At 37.0% G+C, this 21,324-nt stretch overlaps 1 protein-coding gene across 1 annotated transcript in view; it reads right to left on the bottom strand.

Annotated features, from left to right (window-relative positions):
• APPBP2 (amyloid beta precursor protein binding protein 2) overlaps positions 1–21,324 on the bottom strand; it is a 70,057-nt gene that overhangs the window by 21,757 nt on the left and 26,976 nt on the right. Inside the window, exons 3-4 of the mRNA XM_038547989.1 lie at positions 19,261–19,412; positions 16,936–17,059 (exon numbers count right to left, since the gene is read on the bottom strand). Of these exons, the coding sequence (XP_038403917.1) occupies positions 16,936–17,059; positions 19,261–19,412 (276 nt within the window). The remainder of the gene's footprint in view (positions 1–16,935; positions 17,060–19,260; positions 19,413–21,324) is intronic.

Raw genomic sequence — 21,324 nt, 5'->3', positions numbered from 1 at the left:
TAGTAATTTTAAGCTACTCTAGAATGGTGAGTTGATTGGATTTATATTTTTATGCAGAAATATAAAAGTAGAAAGAATGTTTTGGTATACAGAAAATTTTTCCTGCTGAAGTGTACTGGTACAGAAAAAGAGACAATGTCACTTAATTGCTAAATGGTGATCTAATAACCAAGAAGTTTGCAATGATCTGTTACAATGAAATCCATTATGTAGGAAAGAAAACTGAAATCTAGTAAAAGATTACCTGAAAAAGAAATATGTAGTTCATATAATAAAGTTTTGAAAGACTCTTACAGTCAATTATTGACTTACCACCATATTATATACCATCTTTTTAGGTGAAAGGGATACAGTGGTAAACAAGACCATAAGAAGCTTCACTCTAGAGGGAAGGAGTGTTAGGACAGACAGACAAACACACTAGTAAGTAAGACTTCCCTTTAAACATAAATTCTATTGGCACATCTGCTTATTAGCTCAGTCAGTTAAGCCTCTCTTCAGAAATGATCCTGGGGTCTTAGGATATAGCCTTCCATCCAGCTCCTTACTCAGTAAGGGTATCTGCTTCTCCTCCCTCTGCTCATGTTCTCTCTCTCTCAAATAAATAAATAAATAAATAAATAAATAAATAAACAAACAACAAACAAATAAATATCTTTTAAAAATGCTATGAATATTATAAAAATAAGGTATTATAATCAGGAGATGCTTTTTTTTAAAAGATTTTATTTCTTAGATTCAAACTCACAAATCTGAGATCAAGAGTCACATGCTCCATGACTGAGCCAGCCAGGCATCCCATAATCAGGATTTTTTTTTTTTTTAAGATTTATCCATTTATTTGAGAGAGGGCGTGCATGTGCACTCAAGAGTGGAAAGAAGGAGAGGAGGGAGAGAAACTCAAGCAGACTCCATGCTGAGCATGGAACTTGACTCAGGGCTTGATCCCACCACCTGACTGAAATTAAGAGTTGGATGCCCAACCAACTGACCCACTCAGGTGCCCCAATGATCAAGAACTCCTTTAAAAAAAACAAAAAACAAAAAAAAAAACCATTTATTTATTTGAGAAAGAGAGTGTGAGCCACCCAGGCCACCTGACCAGGAACTTCTTAAAAGGAGGTTTTCAGGATAGACAGGGAATAATTCTCTTGAGAAGGTAAATTTGAGTTGATGCCTAAATGATGAAGAAGCAATCATGTAAAGGTGTGGGAAGAAGCATGTTTCAAACAGAAGGAATAACTGGGGCACTTGGGTAGCTTAGCTGATGGAGCATCACACTCTTGATTTCAGCTCAAGTTGTGAGATCAAGCCCCATGTCGGGCTCCATGCTCAGAGGGGAGTCTGCTTGGGATTCCCTCTTTCCCTCTCCATCTGGCCCCCTCTCTCTAAAAGAAATAAATCTTTTTAAAAATGTTCAAATAGAAGGAATAACAAATGCAAAGCTCTGAGAAAGGGAAAAAAATTCTGGCATTAACCAAAGAACTGACAGAAGACCAACCTGTCTGAGGTATTATGAATAAAGGGTTATATAAAAAGAGATAAAAAGGCAGAGATTAGAAAGATTTTATAGGGCCTTGTCAGGGTAAGAAATTTTGGTTGTAATAGTGAGATGTGATTTCATTTATCCTCTAGAACAATGCTATCTAATAGAATTTCCTAAAAATGTTCTTGATATGCTCTGCTCAATCTGGTAGAGCCAGTAACCACAAGTGACTACTGAGTATCTCAAATGTGCCTAGTGTGACTAAGGACTGATTTTTAATTTCTTTTTTTTTTAATTTTTAATTTCTAACTGTAATTAATTTAAATAGTCATATATGGATAATGACTACAATACTGAACAGTGTAACTCTAGAAGGATTGCTCTGGCTACAGTGTGGAAAATGGATTATAGGGGTGCCTGGGTGGCGCAGCTGGTTAATCGGCTGCCTTCAACTCAGGTCATGATCCCAGAGTCCTCGGATGGAGCTCTGAATTGGGCTTCCTGCTTCTGCCTCTGCCCCTCCTACTGCTTGTGTTCTCTCTCTTGCTGGAGCTCTCTCTTTCTCTCAAACAAACAAATATCTTAAAAAGAAAGAGAAGGAAAGAAAAAGAAAATGGATTATAATAAAGCCAAGAGTGGAAGCAAGGGAATCAGGACAGAAGGTATTACAAAAGTCCAGATGAAAAAAGACCTTAAGAAAAAAGGATAGGTATCAGAGATGAGTTGATAATTATCCAAATGGTTCAATAGGAAAAGGTTAAACTCAAGCATAGATTGTAAATTTACAGAATGAAAAGCACAGTATTCACTTCTCATTTCTACAATACTAAGAATTGCATTTCTAACAACATTCACTGGAGATACTCCTTCTAAAAAACGATTTCTAGAAATTATTTAATAATTGGCATATGATGGAATAGCAAACTAAGTATTTTAAGCCAGAGAAGCACAGCTTGATATTTTCTCCAGTCCCTGCTGGTTGTCTATTGAAACAAAAGGGCAAATTAAACATATGGAGACTCTTCAGGGTCTGTACACCCATCTGGGCTGACATGGAACAGGATGAAGGATCCAAGAAACTTTTGGTCCAACTGAGGATCTAATTTTGCCTTAAAACTCAGCCTAATGAAAAGGCAGGTTCTCAAGGTTCTCCAAATGGGTTTCTTCAATTTAAGTATAGTATTTTAGTATCTTTAGAAAATATTTTATTTTTAAGAGTAGTTTTAGGGATACTTGGGTGGTTAAGTCAGTTAAGTGTCTGACTTCGGCTCAGGTCATGATCTCAGGGTCTTGGGATTGAGCCCTGTTGATCTCCCTGCTCAGTGGGGAGTCTGCCCCTCTGCTTCCTACTCTGTCCACTGCTCATACTTTCCTTCTCAAATAAATCCTTTTTTTTTTTTTTAAAGATTTTACTTATTTATTCATGAGAGACACAGAGAGAGAGAGAGAGAGAGAGAGAGAGAGACACAGGCAGAGGGAGAAGCAGGCTCCATGCAGGGAGCCCGACACGGGAATCGATTCCGAGACTCCAGGATCACATCCTGGGCCGAAGGCAGGCACTAAACCACTGAGCCACCCAGGGATCCCCTCAAATAAATCTTTTTTTTTTTTTTTTTTTTAAAGAGCAGTTTTGGGTTCACAGTAAAACAGAGCTGAAGGTACAGATTTCTCCTATACCCTCCTTCCCACAGTGTTATTTTTATGAGAAAATACAATCACATCTACTTGATCAAGAGCTATTGTCAAAAGCAATCACTATTTAACTGGTTAAACTACTCATTTTTTTGAAGGCAAATATATTTTTTTAAGTAGGGCAGCCTGGGTGGCTCAGCGGTTTGGCGCTGCCTTCAGCCCAGGGTGTGATCCTGGGGACCCAGGATCGAGTCCCATGTCGGGCTCCCTGCATGGAGCCTGCTTCTCCCTCTGCTTGTGTCTCTGCCTCTCTCTCTCTGCCTCTCTCTCTCTCATGAATAAATAAATTAAAAAAAAGATTTTTAAAAGTAATCTCTTCACCCAATGTGGGGCTCAAACTTACAACCCTGAGATCAAGAATTGCATGCTCTACTAAGTCAGTCAGACACCCCTACAAGTTTGGAAGCCATTGGTTTATGACTATATTCATTATAAGACTAAGCAAGAGGACTAGCTAGATCCTCATTAAACACAACAAAAATAAATACGTTAAAGGTGAATGTGAAAAAAAAAAAGGTGAATGTGAAGGAAAATAATCTTTCTCCTGCTTATAAGAATATTTTTCTAAGACCTACTTAAGAATTTTGGAAATAGGGATGCCTGGGTGGCTCAACAGTTGGGTGGCTGCCTTCAGTTCAGGTTGTGACCCCGGAATCCGGGACTGAGTCTCGCATTGGGATCCTGCCTATAGCCTGCTTCTCCCTCTGACTATGTCTCTGCCTCTCTCTCTTTGTGTGTGTGTGTTTCTCATGAATAAATATATAAATCTTTAAAAAAAAATTTTGGAAATAAAGATAGACTGAAAGGAGAGGGTTAAATAATAAAAACTGTTGTGAAATACATAACACGAAATCTGCCGTACTAACCATTTGAAGTATACAATTCAGTGCCATTTTATTTACAATGTCACTGAACCATCACCACCATGTATTTCCAAAACTTTTCCAGCACTCCAAAAAGAAAACTCTGTAACAAGCAATTGCTTTCCATTCTCCCTTTACTCCAGCTGTACCATTTTACACTCCCATTAGCAAGGATCCTAATCCCTCCACATTCTTGGTAACACTTCACGTTTTTTTTTTTTTCTTTAATTACAGCCATCCTGGTATGTGTAAAGTGGTATTTCATGTTTGATTTGCATTTCCCTATTGAAAAATGATCCTGGAACATCTCTTCATGTGCTTATTGCCTGTTTTATATCTCTTCCCTGGACAAATATGTACTCCAGTCCTTTACTCATTTTTTAATTGGGTTGTTTGTTGTTGTAGAGCTGTAGTTCTTGATACATTCTGGATACTAGACCATTAACTGATATATGATCTACAAATATTTTCAATTCCCCAACTCCACTTTTTTGATAATAACATGCATGTAGTTTTTTTATTTTGATGAAATCCAACTGTCCTGTGAACAGAGAAGGTTTTACTTCTCTATTTCCAATATGGATGCCTTTTTTCCTTTTTCTTGTCTCATTCCCTTAGTTAGAACTTTCAAGGCAATGTGGAATAAGAGTACTAAAAGCAGGCATCCTTGGTCTTGTTTTTTATCTTAGGGGCAAAGCTTTCAGGTCTTTCACCACTCACTATGTCAGCTGTGTGTTCTTCATAAATGCTTTCATGTTCAAGAACTCTTCTGTTCCCAGTTTTCTGAATGTTCTATTATGAAAAGGTGTTGGGGGCAGCCCGGGTGGCTCAGTGGTTTAGCGCCCCCAGGGCGTGATCCTGGAGACCCGGGATCGAATCCCACATCAGGCTCCCTGCATGGAGCCTGCTTCTCCCTCTGCCTGTGTCTGTGACCCTCTCTCTGTGTCTCTCATGAGTAAGTAAATAAAATCTTTAAAAAAAAAAGAAAAAAGAAAAAAGAAAAGGTGTTGGGTTTTGTCAAATGTCTTTTGTGTCTATTGAGAGGGTTGTGTTTTTTTTCCTTCTTTCTTTTAATGTGGCATATTACTTCATCGACTTTCTTATGTTAACCATCATTGCATTCCTGGAATAAATCCCAATTAGTTATAGAGTATAATCTTATATGCTACTGGCTTAATTTGCTAGTATTTTGATGAGAAAAAAATTTTTTTTTAAGATTTTCCTTACTTATTCATGAGAGACACACAGAGAGGCAGAGACAGGCAGAGGGAGAAGCAGTCTCCCCATAGGGAGCCTGATAAGGTACTCAATCCTGGGACTGGGGTTCACACCGTGAGCCACCCAGGAGTCCTTTGTTGAGAATTTTTACATCTGTATTCATAGAGTTCTGGAAGGTAGTAGTGATGCCTGGACTTTTTTTTTTTTTTTTGGTTAGTCTGGTGTGATTTTAAGTGTGAGCGCAGACTGTGAAATGTTGCAGACATGGCTGGCTCCCGAACAGTCTTTTTCCCCACCTCATGCTTGTTGGCAGAAGTCTGATTTTGTTTAGGCATTGACCTTTTTCATAGGACTCAAGAATAAATCAGCCAATCACAGTGTAGTGGTCCTATTCTGCTTGCCAGTGATTGATTCGGAGGTCACCAAATGAACTAGCTCTGGCTAATGAGACTCCAAGATAGGCTGGTTGGGTGGTTCCTGAGAAAGGTTCCCTGTCATTAAAGATAAAATATGGTACTTGGAAAGGAAGTCTTTCCTGTGCTGGACAATATGAAAACTGCATGTGGTATTTCAAAACATGACAGCATTCTTACAACCACTTGGGAGCTGGCCAAAGTCAAAACCAGCACTGAGGATAGAGAAGCAGACATACAGAAAAAATTTAGTTCCTTGATAACCTATATGAATTCCGAATTAACCTACACTGGGGCATTCAACATCTTACTAATTATCTTTTTATCAAATTCTTTGCATTTCTAGGGTATACTGCTTATATAGATGGCTGCTATCTTATTTGCTATACATGGAGTTTATAAGCTTTTGGTGGACTATACATTTTATTGACAATATCCCTTTTGTATCAACTAATGGGTTTTATCCTAAATTTTGCTTTATTGTTAATACTGTTTAAAGGGTGTTTTAACAATATATAGCTAAATTTAATTTTTTAACCCTTTTGATAGTTGCCTCCTTTACATAGAGCAATTGAGACTATTTACATGTATTGTGATGATAGTTATATTTGGGTTTTAAGCTTTTCGTATTATTTTTGTCATTAGCTTTTTTTCATTTACCATACTTAGTTATTTCCTCTATTCTCTTTGTTTTTATCTAGCTTGGACAACTTTCTTATCTTAACCATACTCCTACTACCTAATTTAAAATGTCTATTATATAAGTTGTTATATATCCACCCCTAGGATCAGTAATGTTTGAACATTAAATAATAATAGCCAGTCCTACTTCGCTTACCGAGACCTTTTTTTTTTTCTTGAAAGATTTTAATTATTTATTCATGAGAGACACACACAGAGAGAGAGAGAGACAGACAGAGATACAGGTAGAGGGAGAAGCAGGCTCCTTGTGGGAAGCCCGAGGCAGGACTCAATCCCAGGACCCCAGGATCACAACCTGAGCTGAAGGTAGACACTAAACCGCTGAACCACTTAGGCTTCCCAGATGAGACCTTTGTAACACCTTGTACCACTACATTTTCTCAAATTTGATTTTTAAAATATGCTATCACATATACCCAATATAAAACAACCTGAATATAATAACAAGAGCCTCCATTTTCTATACAAAAAGTTTTTTTTCCCCTAACTTGAATATATCAAGTTGTAGGGATGTATAGGATAGCATTTTTAAACCTATAATATTTAAATCATCTTTATGTTATATATACCTATCTAAAATCTAAATTAGATTTTTAAAAATTGCTTTTTCTCTTTGCAATTTATGAAATAATTTTATCCAAACTATCCACATACATCTTAAAACATTTACCTTTGTCATCACCATAACTAGTTTTTGAGTCATCTAACAGTATTTCAGAGTAAAATGTTTTTACTGTTTGAAAATCAGCACTTTTGAGTCTGATATGATGTTGCCAGAAATTTTATCCAAAGACACCATAACCATTTGCAAAGCATTAAAATTGCTGGGCTTTTCTGATCCACCTAAGGCAAGTAGATAGCCACAATCTCCCTGACCAAACTCACTGTATCATTTTTTAAAGTAGTATTTAAAAAGGCAATGAAAGAGTACCTGGCTGGCTCAGTTGGGTAAGCATGAGACTCTCGATCTCAGTTGATCTTGGGGTTGTGAGTTTGAGCCCCACATTGGGTATAAAGGTTACTAAAAACAAATAAACTTTAAGAAGGCAGTTAATGGAAATATAATCGTGAATGTATTAAATTAAATTACTTCCTCAAAATGAAAATTCGGCCAGGTGGTCTCTGAACTTCCTGACATTGGCACTGGCTGAGTTTTCAGGCTAACATTTCTTTCCCAAATAGTTTGTTGTTAAAAATGATACACTTGAAAGAACATCACATTACACGAGGGGCTTTGTAAGGCAACTTACTAACAATTCATTTTCAGGGAAAAAAGAAATCTTACCTGACATTTAATAGTAAGTGGTAACCTAGAATTTAATTTCTTCTAGGTTTATGTTTTCTTCTAGGTTTTATGTTATTTCTAAAATTTCCCTTTCATTTCCAGTTTGAAAAAAAAAAAAAACACCTTAAAACATACTACAAATTCCTGGGGTGGGGGGCGGCGGAGCAAGATGGCGGAGGTGTAGGATCCCCAAGTCACCTGTCCCCACCAACTTACTAGACAACCTTCAAATCATCCTGAAGACCTACAAATTCGACCTGAGACTTAAAGAGAGATCAGCTGGAACGCAACAGAGAGAAGAGTCTGCACTTCTAACAAGTACAACTCGTTTTTAGCCACTCTGCACTGAGCAAAATTACTAGAAAGAACTCACCACAAAAGAAAGAATCAAAAACAGTACTCTGCCACAGAATTACAGAATTTGGATTACAATTTGGTGTCAGAAAGCCAGTTCAGAACCACAATTATAAAGCTACTGGTGGCTCTGGAAAAAAGCATAAATGATTCAAGAGACTTCATGACTACAGAATTTAGAACTAATCAAGCCAAAATTAAAAATCAATTAAATGAGATGCAATCCAACCTGGAGGTCCTTGGATCCCTGGGTGGTGCAGCGGTTTGGCGCCTGCCTTTGGCCCAGGGCACGATCCTGGAGACCCAGGATCGAATCCCACGTCAGGCTGCCGGTGCATGGAGCCTGCTTCTCCCTCTGCCTGTGTCTCTGCCTCTCTCTCTCTCTCTCTCTCTATCATAAATAAGATTAAAAAAAAATTAAAAAAAAACAAACAAACAAACAAACAAAAAAAAACCAAACTGGAGGTCCTAACGATGAGGATTAATGAGGTAGAAGAAAGAGTGAGTGACACAGAAGACAAGTTGATGGCAAGGAAGGAAGCTAAGGAAAAAAGAGAAAAAACAATTAAAAGACCATAAGGAAAAGTTAAGGGATATAAATGACAGTATCAGAAGGAAAAATATACGTTTAACTGGGGTTCCAGAGGACGCTGAAAGGGACAGAGGACCAGAAAGCATATTAGAACAAATCATAGCTGAGAACTTCCCTAATTTGGGGAGGGAAACAGGCATTAGATCCAGGAGATAGGGAGATCCCACCCCCCTCAAAATCAATAAAAACCATTCAACACCTTGACATTTAATAGTGAAACTTGAAAATTCCAAAGATAAAGAGAAAATCCTTAAAGCAGCAAGAGACAAGAGATCCCTAATTTATATGGGGAAAAATATTAGATTAACAGCAGACCTCTCCACAGACACCTGGCAGGCCAGAAAGGGCTGGCAGGATATATTCAGGGTCCTAAATGAGAAGAACATGCAGCTAAGAATACTCTATCCAGCAAGGCTCTCATTCAGAATAGAAGGAGAGATAAAGAGCTTCCAAGATAGGCAGAAACTGAAAGAATATGTGACCACCAAACTGGCTTTGCAAGAAATATTAAGAGGGTCTCTGTAAAAGAAAGAAGATGCCCAAAGAAATAATTCACAAAAACAGGGACTGAATAGGTATTATGATGACACTAAATTCATATCTTTCAATAGTAACTCTGAAGGTGAATGGGCTTAATGATCCCATCAAAAGACGCTGGGTTCCAGACTGGATAAAAAAGCAAGACCCATCTATTTGCTGTCTACAAGAGACTCATTTTAGACCTAAGGACACCTCCAGCCTGAGAATGAAAGGTTGGAGAACCAGTTACCATTCAAATGGTCCTCAAGGGATCCCTGGGTGGCGCAGCAGTTTAGCGCCTGCCTTTGGCCCAGGGTGCGATCCTGGAGACCCGGGATCAAGTCCCAAGTCGGGCTCCCGGTGCATGGAGCCTGCTTCTCCCTCTGCCTGTGTCTCTGCCCCTCTCTCTCTGTGTGACTATCATAAATAAATAAAAATTAAAAAAAAAAAAAAAAAAAAAAAACAACAAATGGTCCTCAAAAGAAAGTGGGGTAGCAATCCTCAGATCAGATAAATTAAAGTTTACCCCAAAGACTGTAGTAAGAGATGAAGAGGGACACTATATCATACTTAAAGGATCTATCCAACAAGAGGACCTAACAATCATGGATATTTATGCCCCTAATGTGGGAGCTGCCAAGTATATCAATTAATAATACACTAATACTGGGAGACTTCAACACAGTGCTTTCTGCAAATGACAGAACTTCTAAGCACAACATCTCCAAAGAAACAAGAGCTTTAAATGATGCACTGGACCAGATGGATTTCACAGATATTTACAGAACTTTACATCCAAAAGCAACTGAATACACATTCTTTTCAAGTGCACATGGAACTTTCTCCCGAATAGGCCACATACTGGGTCACAATTCAGGTCTTAACTGATACCAAAAGATTGGGATTGTCCCCTGCATAGTTTCAGACCATAATGCTTTGAAACTTGAACTCAATCAAAAGAAGAAATTTGGAAGAAATTCAAACACATGGAGGTTAAAGAGCATCCTGCTAAAAGATGAAAGGGTCAACCAGGAAATTAGAGAAGAATTAGAAGATCCAATGAGAATGAAGACACAACTGTTCAAAATCTTTGGGATACAGCAAAAACGGTCCTGAGAGGGAAATACATCGCAATACAAACAATCCTCAAAAAATTGGAAAAAACTCAATTACACAACCTAACCTTGCACCTAAAGGAACTGGAGAAAGAACAGCAAATAAAACCTACACCAAGCAGAAGAAGAGAGTTAATAAAGATTTGAGCAGAACTCGAATCTTGAAATAGAGACCAGAAGAACTGTAGAACAGATCAACAAAACCAGGAGTTGGTTCTTTGGAAGAATTAATAAGATAGATAAACCATTAGCCAGCCTTATTAAAAACAAAAGAGAAAAGATTCTAATAAAATCACGAATGAAAAAGGAGAGATCACAACCAATACCAAGGAAATACAAACGATTTTAAAAACATATTATGAGGGCAGCCCCGGTGGTGCAGCGGTTTAGCGCCGCCTGCAGCCCAGGGCATGATCCTGGAGACCCTGGATCGAGTCCCACGTCAGGCTCCCTGCATAGAGCCTGCTTCTCCCTCTGCCTGTGTCTCTGCCTCTTTCTCTCTCTGTGTGTCTCTATGAATAAATAAATAAATAAAATCTTTAAAAAAAAAAAAACATATTATGAGCAGCTATATGTCAATATATTAGGCAATCTAGAAGAAATGGACACATTTCTGGAAAACCACAAACTACCAAAACTGGAACAGGAAGAAATAGAAAACCTAAACAGGCCAATAACCAGAGAGGAAATTGAAGCAGTCATTAAAAACCTCCCAACACACAAAAGTCCAGGGCCAGATGGCTTCCCAGGGGGAATTCTATCAAACATTTAAAGAAGAAACAATACCTATTCTACTAAAGCTGTTCTGAAAGATAGAAAGGGATGGAATACTTCCAAATTCATTCTATGAGGCCAGCATCACCCTAATTCCAAAACCAAAGACCCCAGCAAAAAGGAGAATTATAGACCAATATCCCTGATGAACATGGATGCAAAAATTCTCAACAAGATACTAGCCAAAAGGATCCAACAGTGCATTAAGATTATTCACCCTGACCAAGTGGGATTTATCCCCGGGATGCAAGGCTGGTTCAACACTTGTAAAGCAATCAACGTGATAGATCATATCAACAAGAGAAAAAACAAGAACCATATGATCCTCTCAATAGATGCAGAGAAAGCATTTGACAAAATACAGCATCCATTCCTGATCAAAACTCTTCAGAGTGTAGAGATAGAGGGAATATTCCACAGCATCTTAAAAGCCATCTACGAAAAGCCCACAGCAAATATCATTCTCAATGGGAAAACACTGGGAGCCCTTCCCCTAAGATCAGCAACACAACAGGGATGTCCACTCTCACCACTGCTATTCAACATAGTACTAGAAGTCCTAGCTGCAGCAATCAGGCAACAAAAAGAAATAAAAGGCATTCAAATTGGCAAAGAAGAAGTCAAACTCTCCTTCTTCGCAGATGACATGATACTGTACACAGAAACCCCAAAAGACTCCACCCCAAGATTGCTAGAGCGCATACAGCAATTTGGCAGTGTGGCAGCATACAAAATCAATGCCCAGAAATCAGTGGCATTTCTATATACTAACAATGAGACTGAAGAAAGAGAAATTAAGGAATCAATCCCATTTACAATTGCACCCAAAAGCATAAGATACCTAGGAATAAACCTAACCAAAGAGGTAAAGGATCTATACCCCAAAAACTACAGAACACTTCTGAAAGAAATTGAGGAAGACACAAAGAGATGGAAAAATATTCCATGCTCATGGATTGTAAGAATTAATATTGTGAAAATGTCAATGCTACCCAGGGCAATTTACACATTTAATGCAATCCCTATCAAAATACCAGGGACTTTCTTCACAGAATTGGAACAAATCATCTTAAGATTTGTGTGGAATCACAAAAGACCCTGAATAGCCAGAGGAATATTGAAAAAGAAAACCAGAGCCAGGGGCATCACAATGCCAGATTTCAGGTTGTACTACAAAGTTGTGATCATCAAGACAGTGTGGTACTGGCAAAAAAACAGACACATAGATCAATGGAACAGAAGAGAGAACCCAGAAATGGGCCCTCAATTCTATGGTCAACTCATCTTTGACAAAGCAGGAAAGACTATCCACCGGAAAATGGACAGTCTCTTCAATAACTGGTGTTGGGAAATTGGACATCCACGTGCAGAAGAATGAAACTAGACCACTCTCTTTCACCATACACAAAGATAAACTCAAAATGGATGAAAGATCTAAATGTGAGACAAGAATCCATCAAAACCCTAGAGGAGAATACAGGCAACACCCTTTTTGAACTTGGCCACAGCAACTTCTTGCAAGATACATCTACGAAGGCAAGGGAAACAAAAGCAAAAACGGATTATTGGGACTTAATCAGATAAAAAACTTCTGCACAGCAAAAGAAATAGTCAATAAAACTAAAAGACAACCTACAGAATGGGAGAAGATATTTCCAAATGACCTATCAGATAAAGGGCTAGTATCCAAGATCTATAAATAACTTATTAAACTCAATAGCAAAGAAACAAACAATCCAATCATGAAATGGGCAAAACACATGAACAGAAATTTCACAGAGGAAGACATAGACATGGCCAACAAGCACATGAGAAAATGCTCCACATCACTTGCCATCAGGGAAATACAAATCAAAACCACAATGAGATACCACCTCATACCAGTGAGAATGGTGAAAATTAGGAAGACAGGAAACAACAAATGTTGGAGAGGATGTGGAGAAAGGGGAACCCTCTTGGACTGTTGGTGGGAATGTGAACTGGTACAGCCACTCTGGAAAAGTGTGTGGAGGCTCCTCAAAGAGTTAAAAATAGAGCTACGACCCAGCAATTGCACTGCTGGGCATTTACCCCAAAGATACAGATGCAGTGAAATGGCAGAACACCTGCACTCCAATGTTTATAGCAGCAATGTCCACAACAGCCAAACTGTGGAAGAAGCCTTGGTGTCCATCGAAAGGGGAATGGATAAAGAAGATGTGGTATGTATATATACAATGGAGTATTACTCAGCCATTAGAAACGACAAATACCCACCATTTGCTTCAACGTGGATGGAACTGGAGGGTATTATGCTGAGTGAAATAAGTCAATCGGAGAAGGACAAACATTATATGGTCTCATTCATTTGGCGTCTATAAAAAATAGTGAAAGGGATTAAAGGGGAAACAAGAGAAAATGAGTGGGAAATATCAGTGAGGGTGACAGAACATGAGAGATACCTAACTCTGGGAAACGAACAAGGGGTGGTGGAAAGGGAGGTGGGCGGGGCATTGGAATGACTGGCTGATGGGCACTGAGTGCTATGCTATATGTTGGCAAAGCGAACTCCAATAAAAAATGTATACAAAAAAAGATTCCCAATTTGGTCTTCATTTTCTTTCTACCCCATTTACATGTAACTATGTATTACAAAATTCACTGCTTACCACCATTTCTATATCTTCTCCTATCTTGAGAATTGTTATTACTGAACTTTTTATTTGGTTAGGGAAATTTCTTGAGTATTTTCTTCAGCTCAAGTACATGGAAGTATATTGCATCCCTATGTATGTGAAAATTCTTTATTTTACCCTAAAAGTTGGCAAAGTATACCATTTTCTCTCAATAAAGGAGATACTTGGGCAGCCCCGGTGGCGCAGCGGTTTAGTGCCGCCTGCAGCCTGGGGTGTGATCCTGGGGACCCTGGATCCAGGCCCACGTCAGGCTCCCTGCATGGAGCCTGCTTCTCCCTCTGCCTGTGCCTTGCCCCCCTCTCTCTCTGTGTGTCTCTATGAATAAATAAATAAAATCTTAAAAATAATAATAATAATAATAAAGGAAATACTTCTACTGTCTTCTAGCTTCCAATTTCTATGTATTCTTTGATTTTAGGAAATCCAATTGTGTAGGACTCAGAGTTCTTTTTAATCTAAATTTAAGTCTTTCCTCCATCAGTTCAGAAGTTCCTTTCACACTTAAAATTAAAAAAATACACTAATAGAGTAATTGTGGTTATTTCTAGGCAACAGGATTATAGATAATATTTATTCTTTTCATAATTTTCTGTATTTAAAAATTTGTTTGGCAATAGACACAAAGGCAGAAAAAATGAAGCTATTATATAGATAATGAGTATAGGAAAACAGGCAGAGTCTTCAAGGATTGCAAAAGGACTGAGAAGTGATAGCAGATTTAACAAGAAGATTCTCTGACATTTGCTCTATACTGCTTCCATGCCAGCCCAGATTAGAAACCACCTTTATGATATTACATTAAAAAACAAACTCTTGGGCAGCCCGGGTGGCTCAGCGGTTTAGCGCCGCTGTCAGCCCAGGGCGTGATCCTGGAGACCCGGGATCGAGTCCCACGTCTGGCTTCCTGCATGGAGCCTGCTTCTCCCTCTGCCTGTGTCTCTACCTCTCTCTCTCTCTCTCTGTGTCTCTCATGAATGAATGAATGAATGAATGAATGAATAAATAAATAAATAATTAAAAAAAAAAAAAAAACACACTCTTGGGGGACCTGCCTGACTCCGTCAGTGGAATATGTGACTCTTGATGTTGGGGTTGTGAGTTTGAGCTCTACTTTGAGTGTAAAGTACTAAAAGAAATAAATTAATTTTTTTAAAAAAAAGGGCAGAGAACTCCCATTAAAAAACAAAAGGCAAAAACAAAACCCATACTCTCACATTAAGTTCAAAAGCTTGTGTTATTAGGCAAAGAATTTCTTTAGTATCTGTTCTGCAATACACTTCTTTTTCAATTCAATTAAACATATGATCAATTAATTCCCCCCAATTTTTTTGCTTTAAAAAAAGCTAAGTAAAAAATTTAATCTTTTTTTTAAATAATACTAAGGGGATGACTAAACTATATATTATATATAAATTACATTAAATACACCTGTAATGGCCAGGACGTTGGCAAGTATAATAGCTGCATAGAAGCACATTTTATTTTGAAACTTAAAATTCTTAAGAACAAAAGGTCTGGGGATCCCTGGGTGGCTCAGCAGTTCAGTGCCTGCCTTCAGCCCAGGGAGCGATCCTGAAGGCTTGGGATCGAGTTCCGCATCGGAGTCTCTGCATGGAGCCTGCTTCTCCCTCTGCCTGTGTCTCTGCCTCTCTCTCTCTCTCTCTGTGTCTCATGAATAAATAAACAAAATCTTAAAAAAAAAAAAAAAAAAAAGAACAAAAGGTCTATGTACATAGGCAGTAACCTTGTATTATAAATAGTTCTTAGTTCAGGTATTCTTAGTTCAGGTATTTTTTTCAATTTCATATATGCCTGTTTCAAAAAACAGCCAAGAAAGATACTGTGTTGACATTACCTATCCAATTTTTCCCTCCCCTCCTTTCCTTAATGTAGACCCATAAGTTCATTCAAGGAAGGAATTAAAAAACACAATAAAAAATGCTTTGCTCCCCCGATCACCTTATACAGGCTGAAGGATATGCGGAATGTGTCTCAATTTTGAAGAGAGTTAAGCAAAGAAACAGGGCTAGACTTCTATTTTTTTCTGACAAGAAAGAAAAGAAGAAAAGAAGAAAATAAAAATAAAAATAAAAATAAAAAGAAAAAGAAAAAGAAAAAGAAAAAGAAAAAGCAGACTCAGCTGGCATGAGCTTTTTGCCCTTCTCCCTGCCTATAACCTGTGTAGACACAATGATAGGAGCTACATGATAAAGATGACAACACAGGAAGGAGAGAGGGAGCCCTGGTCCTACTAGGGCTTATAAATTATATATAGTAATTATAAAATATTATATATATAAAATATTATATATATATAATTTATTATTATTTATAATTAAGGTAGCATACTACAAAATAATTTCAGAATTTGAAAGTCTGTCTAACACAGATAATCCCCGTATAAAACAAGGTAATGACAACCTCAGAAGACTGAACCCCAGCAGAAAAAAAAGAAAAAGAAAAAAGAGTGCTTTATTCAATTTTAGATCAACAATAGTATTATAAAGTAGGATCTATCTTCTAGCTTTGAAGGTTCCAATTTAATTAACTCATTTCTAAGATATCAAGGAAATATGACCCTTTATTCAATAAAAATAGAACATAAATTCAGTAAATTGACCAAACTTAACTTACGACAAGAAATTTCTGCGTGTTTTTTGGTTTGGTTTTTTTACTTTATTTTGATTTCTCGCTGGTTTCATAAAAAAATTTTTTTAAGAAATGTCAAATCAATTTTGCAGAGAGAACATGTATAAGAAAATAGCTGTAACTAAATGTTAAATGCATAGAAAAAATAAAGACAGTAAAAACAAAGTTACTTCTAGCCTTGCTTGCCTTCCTTTAAGTACATGTTAAATAATGTATTTTTAAAGAAAACAGTTACTTATAAGTAAAATATTAATCCTCTATATACAATTCTGGAAATCTAAACAGCAAGAGTAAAAAAATAACATCTGAGAAAAACATATATTTTATCAGCATCTAATACCTAGCACAGTTGTGAGTACACAGAGGTATTCGATAAATATTTGTTCAATGAACAGAACACACAAGCTCTATGACAAAGCAAAAAATATTAAGCTTAGATGACCACAATAAGTTAACTATATTTTGGTGATGAAAGACAGGAGGCCAAACTAATGAAACTGTGAATAAAAATATCACCTCAGAGGTTTATAAAAATATTGGAGTATGCTTATAAAAGCTAAAACTATAATAAAGCCACTAAGGACCTGTTCCAACTCACCTCACGCAACATTCTACTGCACGAAACCAATGAAGCATCTCATCATGTAGAGTACACAACTGAAGACAGGACAGAAAAACTTTCTCAGCATCACTGTACCAGCCTGCATCTGAAAGAAAGCCACCTAAAGGACAAGGAAACCAATAACTTTAAATAACTTAACAAATCACTCGAAAGCTAGAGTGACATGCTTAAAATGAGTATCATCTAAAATGAAAACACCCATAATATTAAAGTCCTGTGTTGGCCCAAAACAAAGATACTGTGAAACAGAAAATAAAACAAAACAAAAACTTTTAAACTAGGAGAATTAGATTAAAGTTGAGACCTTGAATAAAGAGTCAAGAGTTTTAACTCTCTAAAATTACTCCATAGCCTAAGAACTGACATTTTCCAGTTAATTAGCCATAAATTCAAAGGATCCTAATATTTTCAACTTATAGGGTAAACATGGCTTTTCAATCTCTCCATAATCAATTTCAAAGAACATCTCAATAAAGCTGCCATTTAAAAAATTATCTTCATCACTGTATACTTCGATATGAAGTTTTTTTCATCGTTTTGGTAATTTTAGAATCCAGACCAATAAAGTAACTATGAGTTCATTAGAACTTGGTTCTATCTCCAAGATATTTCTTTAATCTGGCTCATTACAATGGCCAGATACTGGTATAAATGTTTGTGGAGATGACAGAGGACCTTAATGAACACTAACCTTCCTGCCTTTCACTTTTGTTGATTCTAAAGTTGTTCTACCACCGACTTTTACATGACCACCTAGGACTAGAGGGAATGTCAACCTTAACATTCATCAAGATCACACACTCTGGTTAAAGACATTCTTTGGTCACAATTCTTGGTTGCAGTTTACATTCCATGGGATTACCAAAGGATAAATGCTGAGTGTTTCTGTTTTTGTTTTCCAGAAAAAAAAGGTTCTGAAGTTTCTCCAGCAAACTGTCCATGACGACTACAAATAATTATTCTAAGACTGAAGGAAAAAATCATGAAAATTTGTTGGCAAAGAAAGTGTATGTGCATGTGTAAGAGAGCTAAAAGATGCATATGCATGTGAGAAGTTAAAAACAAAAGTCTGTACTGATGGAATAGTCCATTACCTGATGGTAATGACAGTTATATGAATCTTTACATGGAATCAACTGCACAGAAACAGACACACATACACAGGAGTACATGTAAAAACTTGAAAATTAAATAAGGTCTATAGTCAAGTTAGCAGTATTAAACCAGTGTCAATTCCTGGTTTTGATATTGCCTGGGAATCTACAATCATTAAAAAAAAATTTTTTTTTAAAACATTTTACTTATTTATTCAGGAGAGACACACAGAGGGAGGGAGAGAGAGAGAGAGACAGAGACACAGGCAGAGGGAGAAGCAGGCTCCATGCAGGGAGCCTGACATGAGACTGGATCCCGGGTCTCCAGGATCACACCCTGGGCTGAAGGTGGCGCTAAACCACTGAGCCACTGGGGCTGCCCTCAAAAAAAATTTTTAAAAAGAAAGCTAAAAGGGTAGCAACATCTTTAATAAGTAGTTGCCTGAAACATAACTAATCTATGTAGATTTGTAAAAATCATATAAAATGTTATGCAAACCTTAAACATTTCTCTACATATGGCATACAAGAACTTCTCAGATTCCTTTCCAAAGTATGTTTTCCGTATTCTCCTAACATCTCCATGAGGAAATACAAGATAATGCTTATTTTAGAGACTGAAACACTGAAGCCCCAAAAGGATTAAGTCTCAGTCACAGCATATGGTAAGCTGGTGAAAGAGGCTGTTGGCAGCATGACATGTAGCAAAGTATATGGTATGGATCCATAGATGCAGGATTCTAAACTTTTAGTCCACTACCAGCTATGTGACTAGAGCAAGTTATTTAATTTTTCTGAATGCTTCCTCACTTGTAAAATCTATTAATACCATCACAATACTGAAATGTTATGAGGATTTAGAAAGATAACATTTGGGGCACCTGGGTGGCTCAATCAGTTAAGTGTCCTAATCTTAATTTCAGCTCAGGTCATGATCCCAGGGTTGTAAAATTGAGCCCCTGTGAGACTGAAGCTTAAGATTCTCTTTCTCCCTCTGCACCCTCCAACCCAAAGATATCATTTAAATTCCTACAGTAGTGTGTGACCCAAAGTTAACACTCAATAAATCATATCTAATTTTTCTGATGTTTTTCTCATAACCTCCTTATGTAGACTTTGGGAATGTCCCAGTGGAATCCTTTATTGTTAATAGGTTTAACGAGTCATGTCATAGAACAAAACACTCCTCTATTTTACTATTACTTACCTAAGACAAAGCCAACCTGAATGGCTTTTTCTTTTACTGCAGCATCTGATTCTGCTATGTAAGAGCACCGCCTACTGAATGAATAGGCCAAGACTGAAGCAACTTTCACACCATGATCCATCAAAGCCTGGAAACAATGATGAAGCAAATGTCTGCAAGAGAAGAAAAGGTTATTTTATAAAAGTAATATATTTTATATTTTTAAAAGTGCTAGCTTTCTTTTTAAAAATAACAGTACTATTGTTTTCCAAGATGGAACAAGATAAAAAACGTTCTTGCCTTATAAATTATGAGGCCACAATAATCCACAATTTAGCCTCATGTTTATTCAGTAGATCACTAAGTGATCCTGTATGTGAAAATTAATAACAGTAAAGAGGGCAACCTAGGTGGCTCAGCAGTTTAGCGCTGCCTTCAGCCCAGGGCGTGATCCTGGAGACTGGGATCGATTCCCACGTCGGGCTCCCTGCATGGATCCTGCTTCTCCCTCTGCCTGTGTCTCTGCCTCTCTCTCCTCTCTGTGTATTCTCACGAATAAATAAATAAAATCTTAAAAAAATAACAGTAAAGAGTGAAACTAACTTTTATTTATTAAAAATATTTTACTTATTTATTCATGAGAGACACAGAGAGACAGAGGCAGAGAGAGAGAAGCAGATTCCATGCAGAGAGCCCGATGCGGAACTCGATCCCGGGGCTGCAGGATCACGCCCTGAGCTAAAGGCAGATGCCCAACCGCTGAGCCACCCAGGCATCCCGTAAAACTAACTTAAAAACCAAGCCATCTTATAATTCAACAATAACCCAATTTAAAAATGGGCAATGGATTTAAATAGAGATTTTTTTTCCAAAGAAAATATACAGATGACCAATAAGTACAAGAAAAGATGATCAACATCATCAATCATTTGGGATATGCAAACCAAAATCACAACAAGATACCACTTCATATCCAGTAGGATGTGATTACTATTTTAAAAAGGTGATGCCAAAAATATGTAAACACTGGAACTCTCATACACTGATGGAAGGAATGTAAAATAGTACAGCCACTATGGAAAATAGTTTTGAGGTTCATAAAAAAGTTGAACATAGGGTGATCATATGTATATACCCTAGTTACATATATAAGAGAATTGAAAACATATGTCCAAACAAAATCTTGTCCATAAATGTTCATAGCAGCATTATCAGAATAGCCAAATAGCTAAAATGTTCATCAATAAATGATTAAACAAAACACAGTATATTCACACAATGGAAAATTACTCAGCCATAAAAAGGAAAGAAATACTGATATAAGCAATGACATGAATAAATCTTCAAAACATTATAAAAGTAAAAGAAGCCAGTCACAAAAGACCATATATCATATGATTCTCTTTATATGAAGTGTTTAGAATAGGTAAATTCAGAGACAGAATGTTGATTAATGGTAGGCCTGGGTAAGAGGAAATAGGAAGTGATTGTTAATGGGTACAGGGTTTCTTTTTGGAGTAATAGAAATATTCTAGAATTAGACAGTGGTGATGGTTGCAAAATCTTGTGAATACACTAAAAGCCACTGAATTGTACAATTTAAAACGGTGAGTGTGGTGGGATGTGAATTATATCTCAATGGAAAATTCTAAATAACAAAATTGTAAATAATGGAATCACTGCTTTGGATAAAGGGGGGAAAACTCAAACTACATGCTTTTAGTTTCACAAATATATTAAACACTTACCAAGGGATTTGGACTTGGTGAAAGATAACCTGAGAGATGAAAGAGAGGTATTCCACTAAATCTTTACAATGGCCATGTTTAGAATTATATAGAGAAATCCATATCTCAAAAGCCAACCTTTTCTTAAAGAATGTTTTTAAAACGTTTTCTGTAGGTTTTTTTTTTTTTTTTTTTTTTTACCAAAGTAAAGTTCTCGGTTATGTTTTTTTTTTTTTAGATTTTAATTATCCAACTAAAAGTTTCTCTATAGTACAAAGGCCACATTCCAAAGTTACCCCTGAACAATTAAATTATATTATTTACTTATTATTTTATCATTCCTCTCTAAAATACAAAA

Source organism: Canis lupus, chromosome 9, assembly GCF_011100685.1.
Source record: "Canis lupus familiaris isolate Mischka breed German Shepherd chromosome 9, alternate assembly UU_Cfam_GSD_1.0, whole genome shotgun sequence".
Lineage (NCBI taxonomy): Eukaryota > Metazoa > Chordata > Mammalia > Carnivora > Canidae > Canis > Canis lupus.
This window is presented reverse-complemented; position numbering and strand designations above follow the sequence as displayed.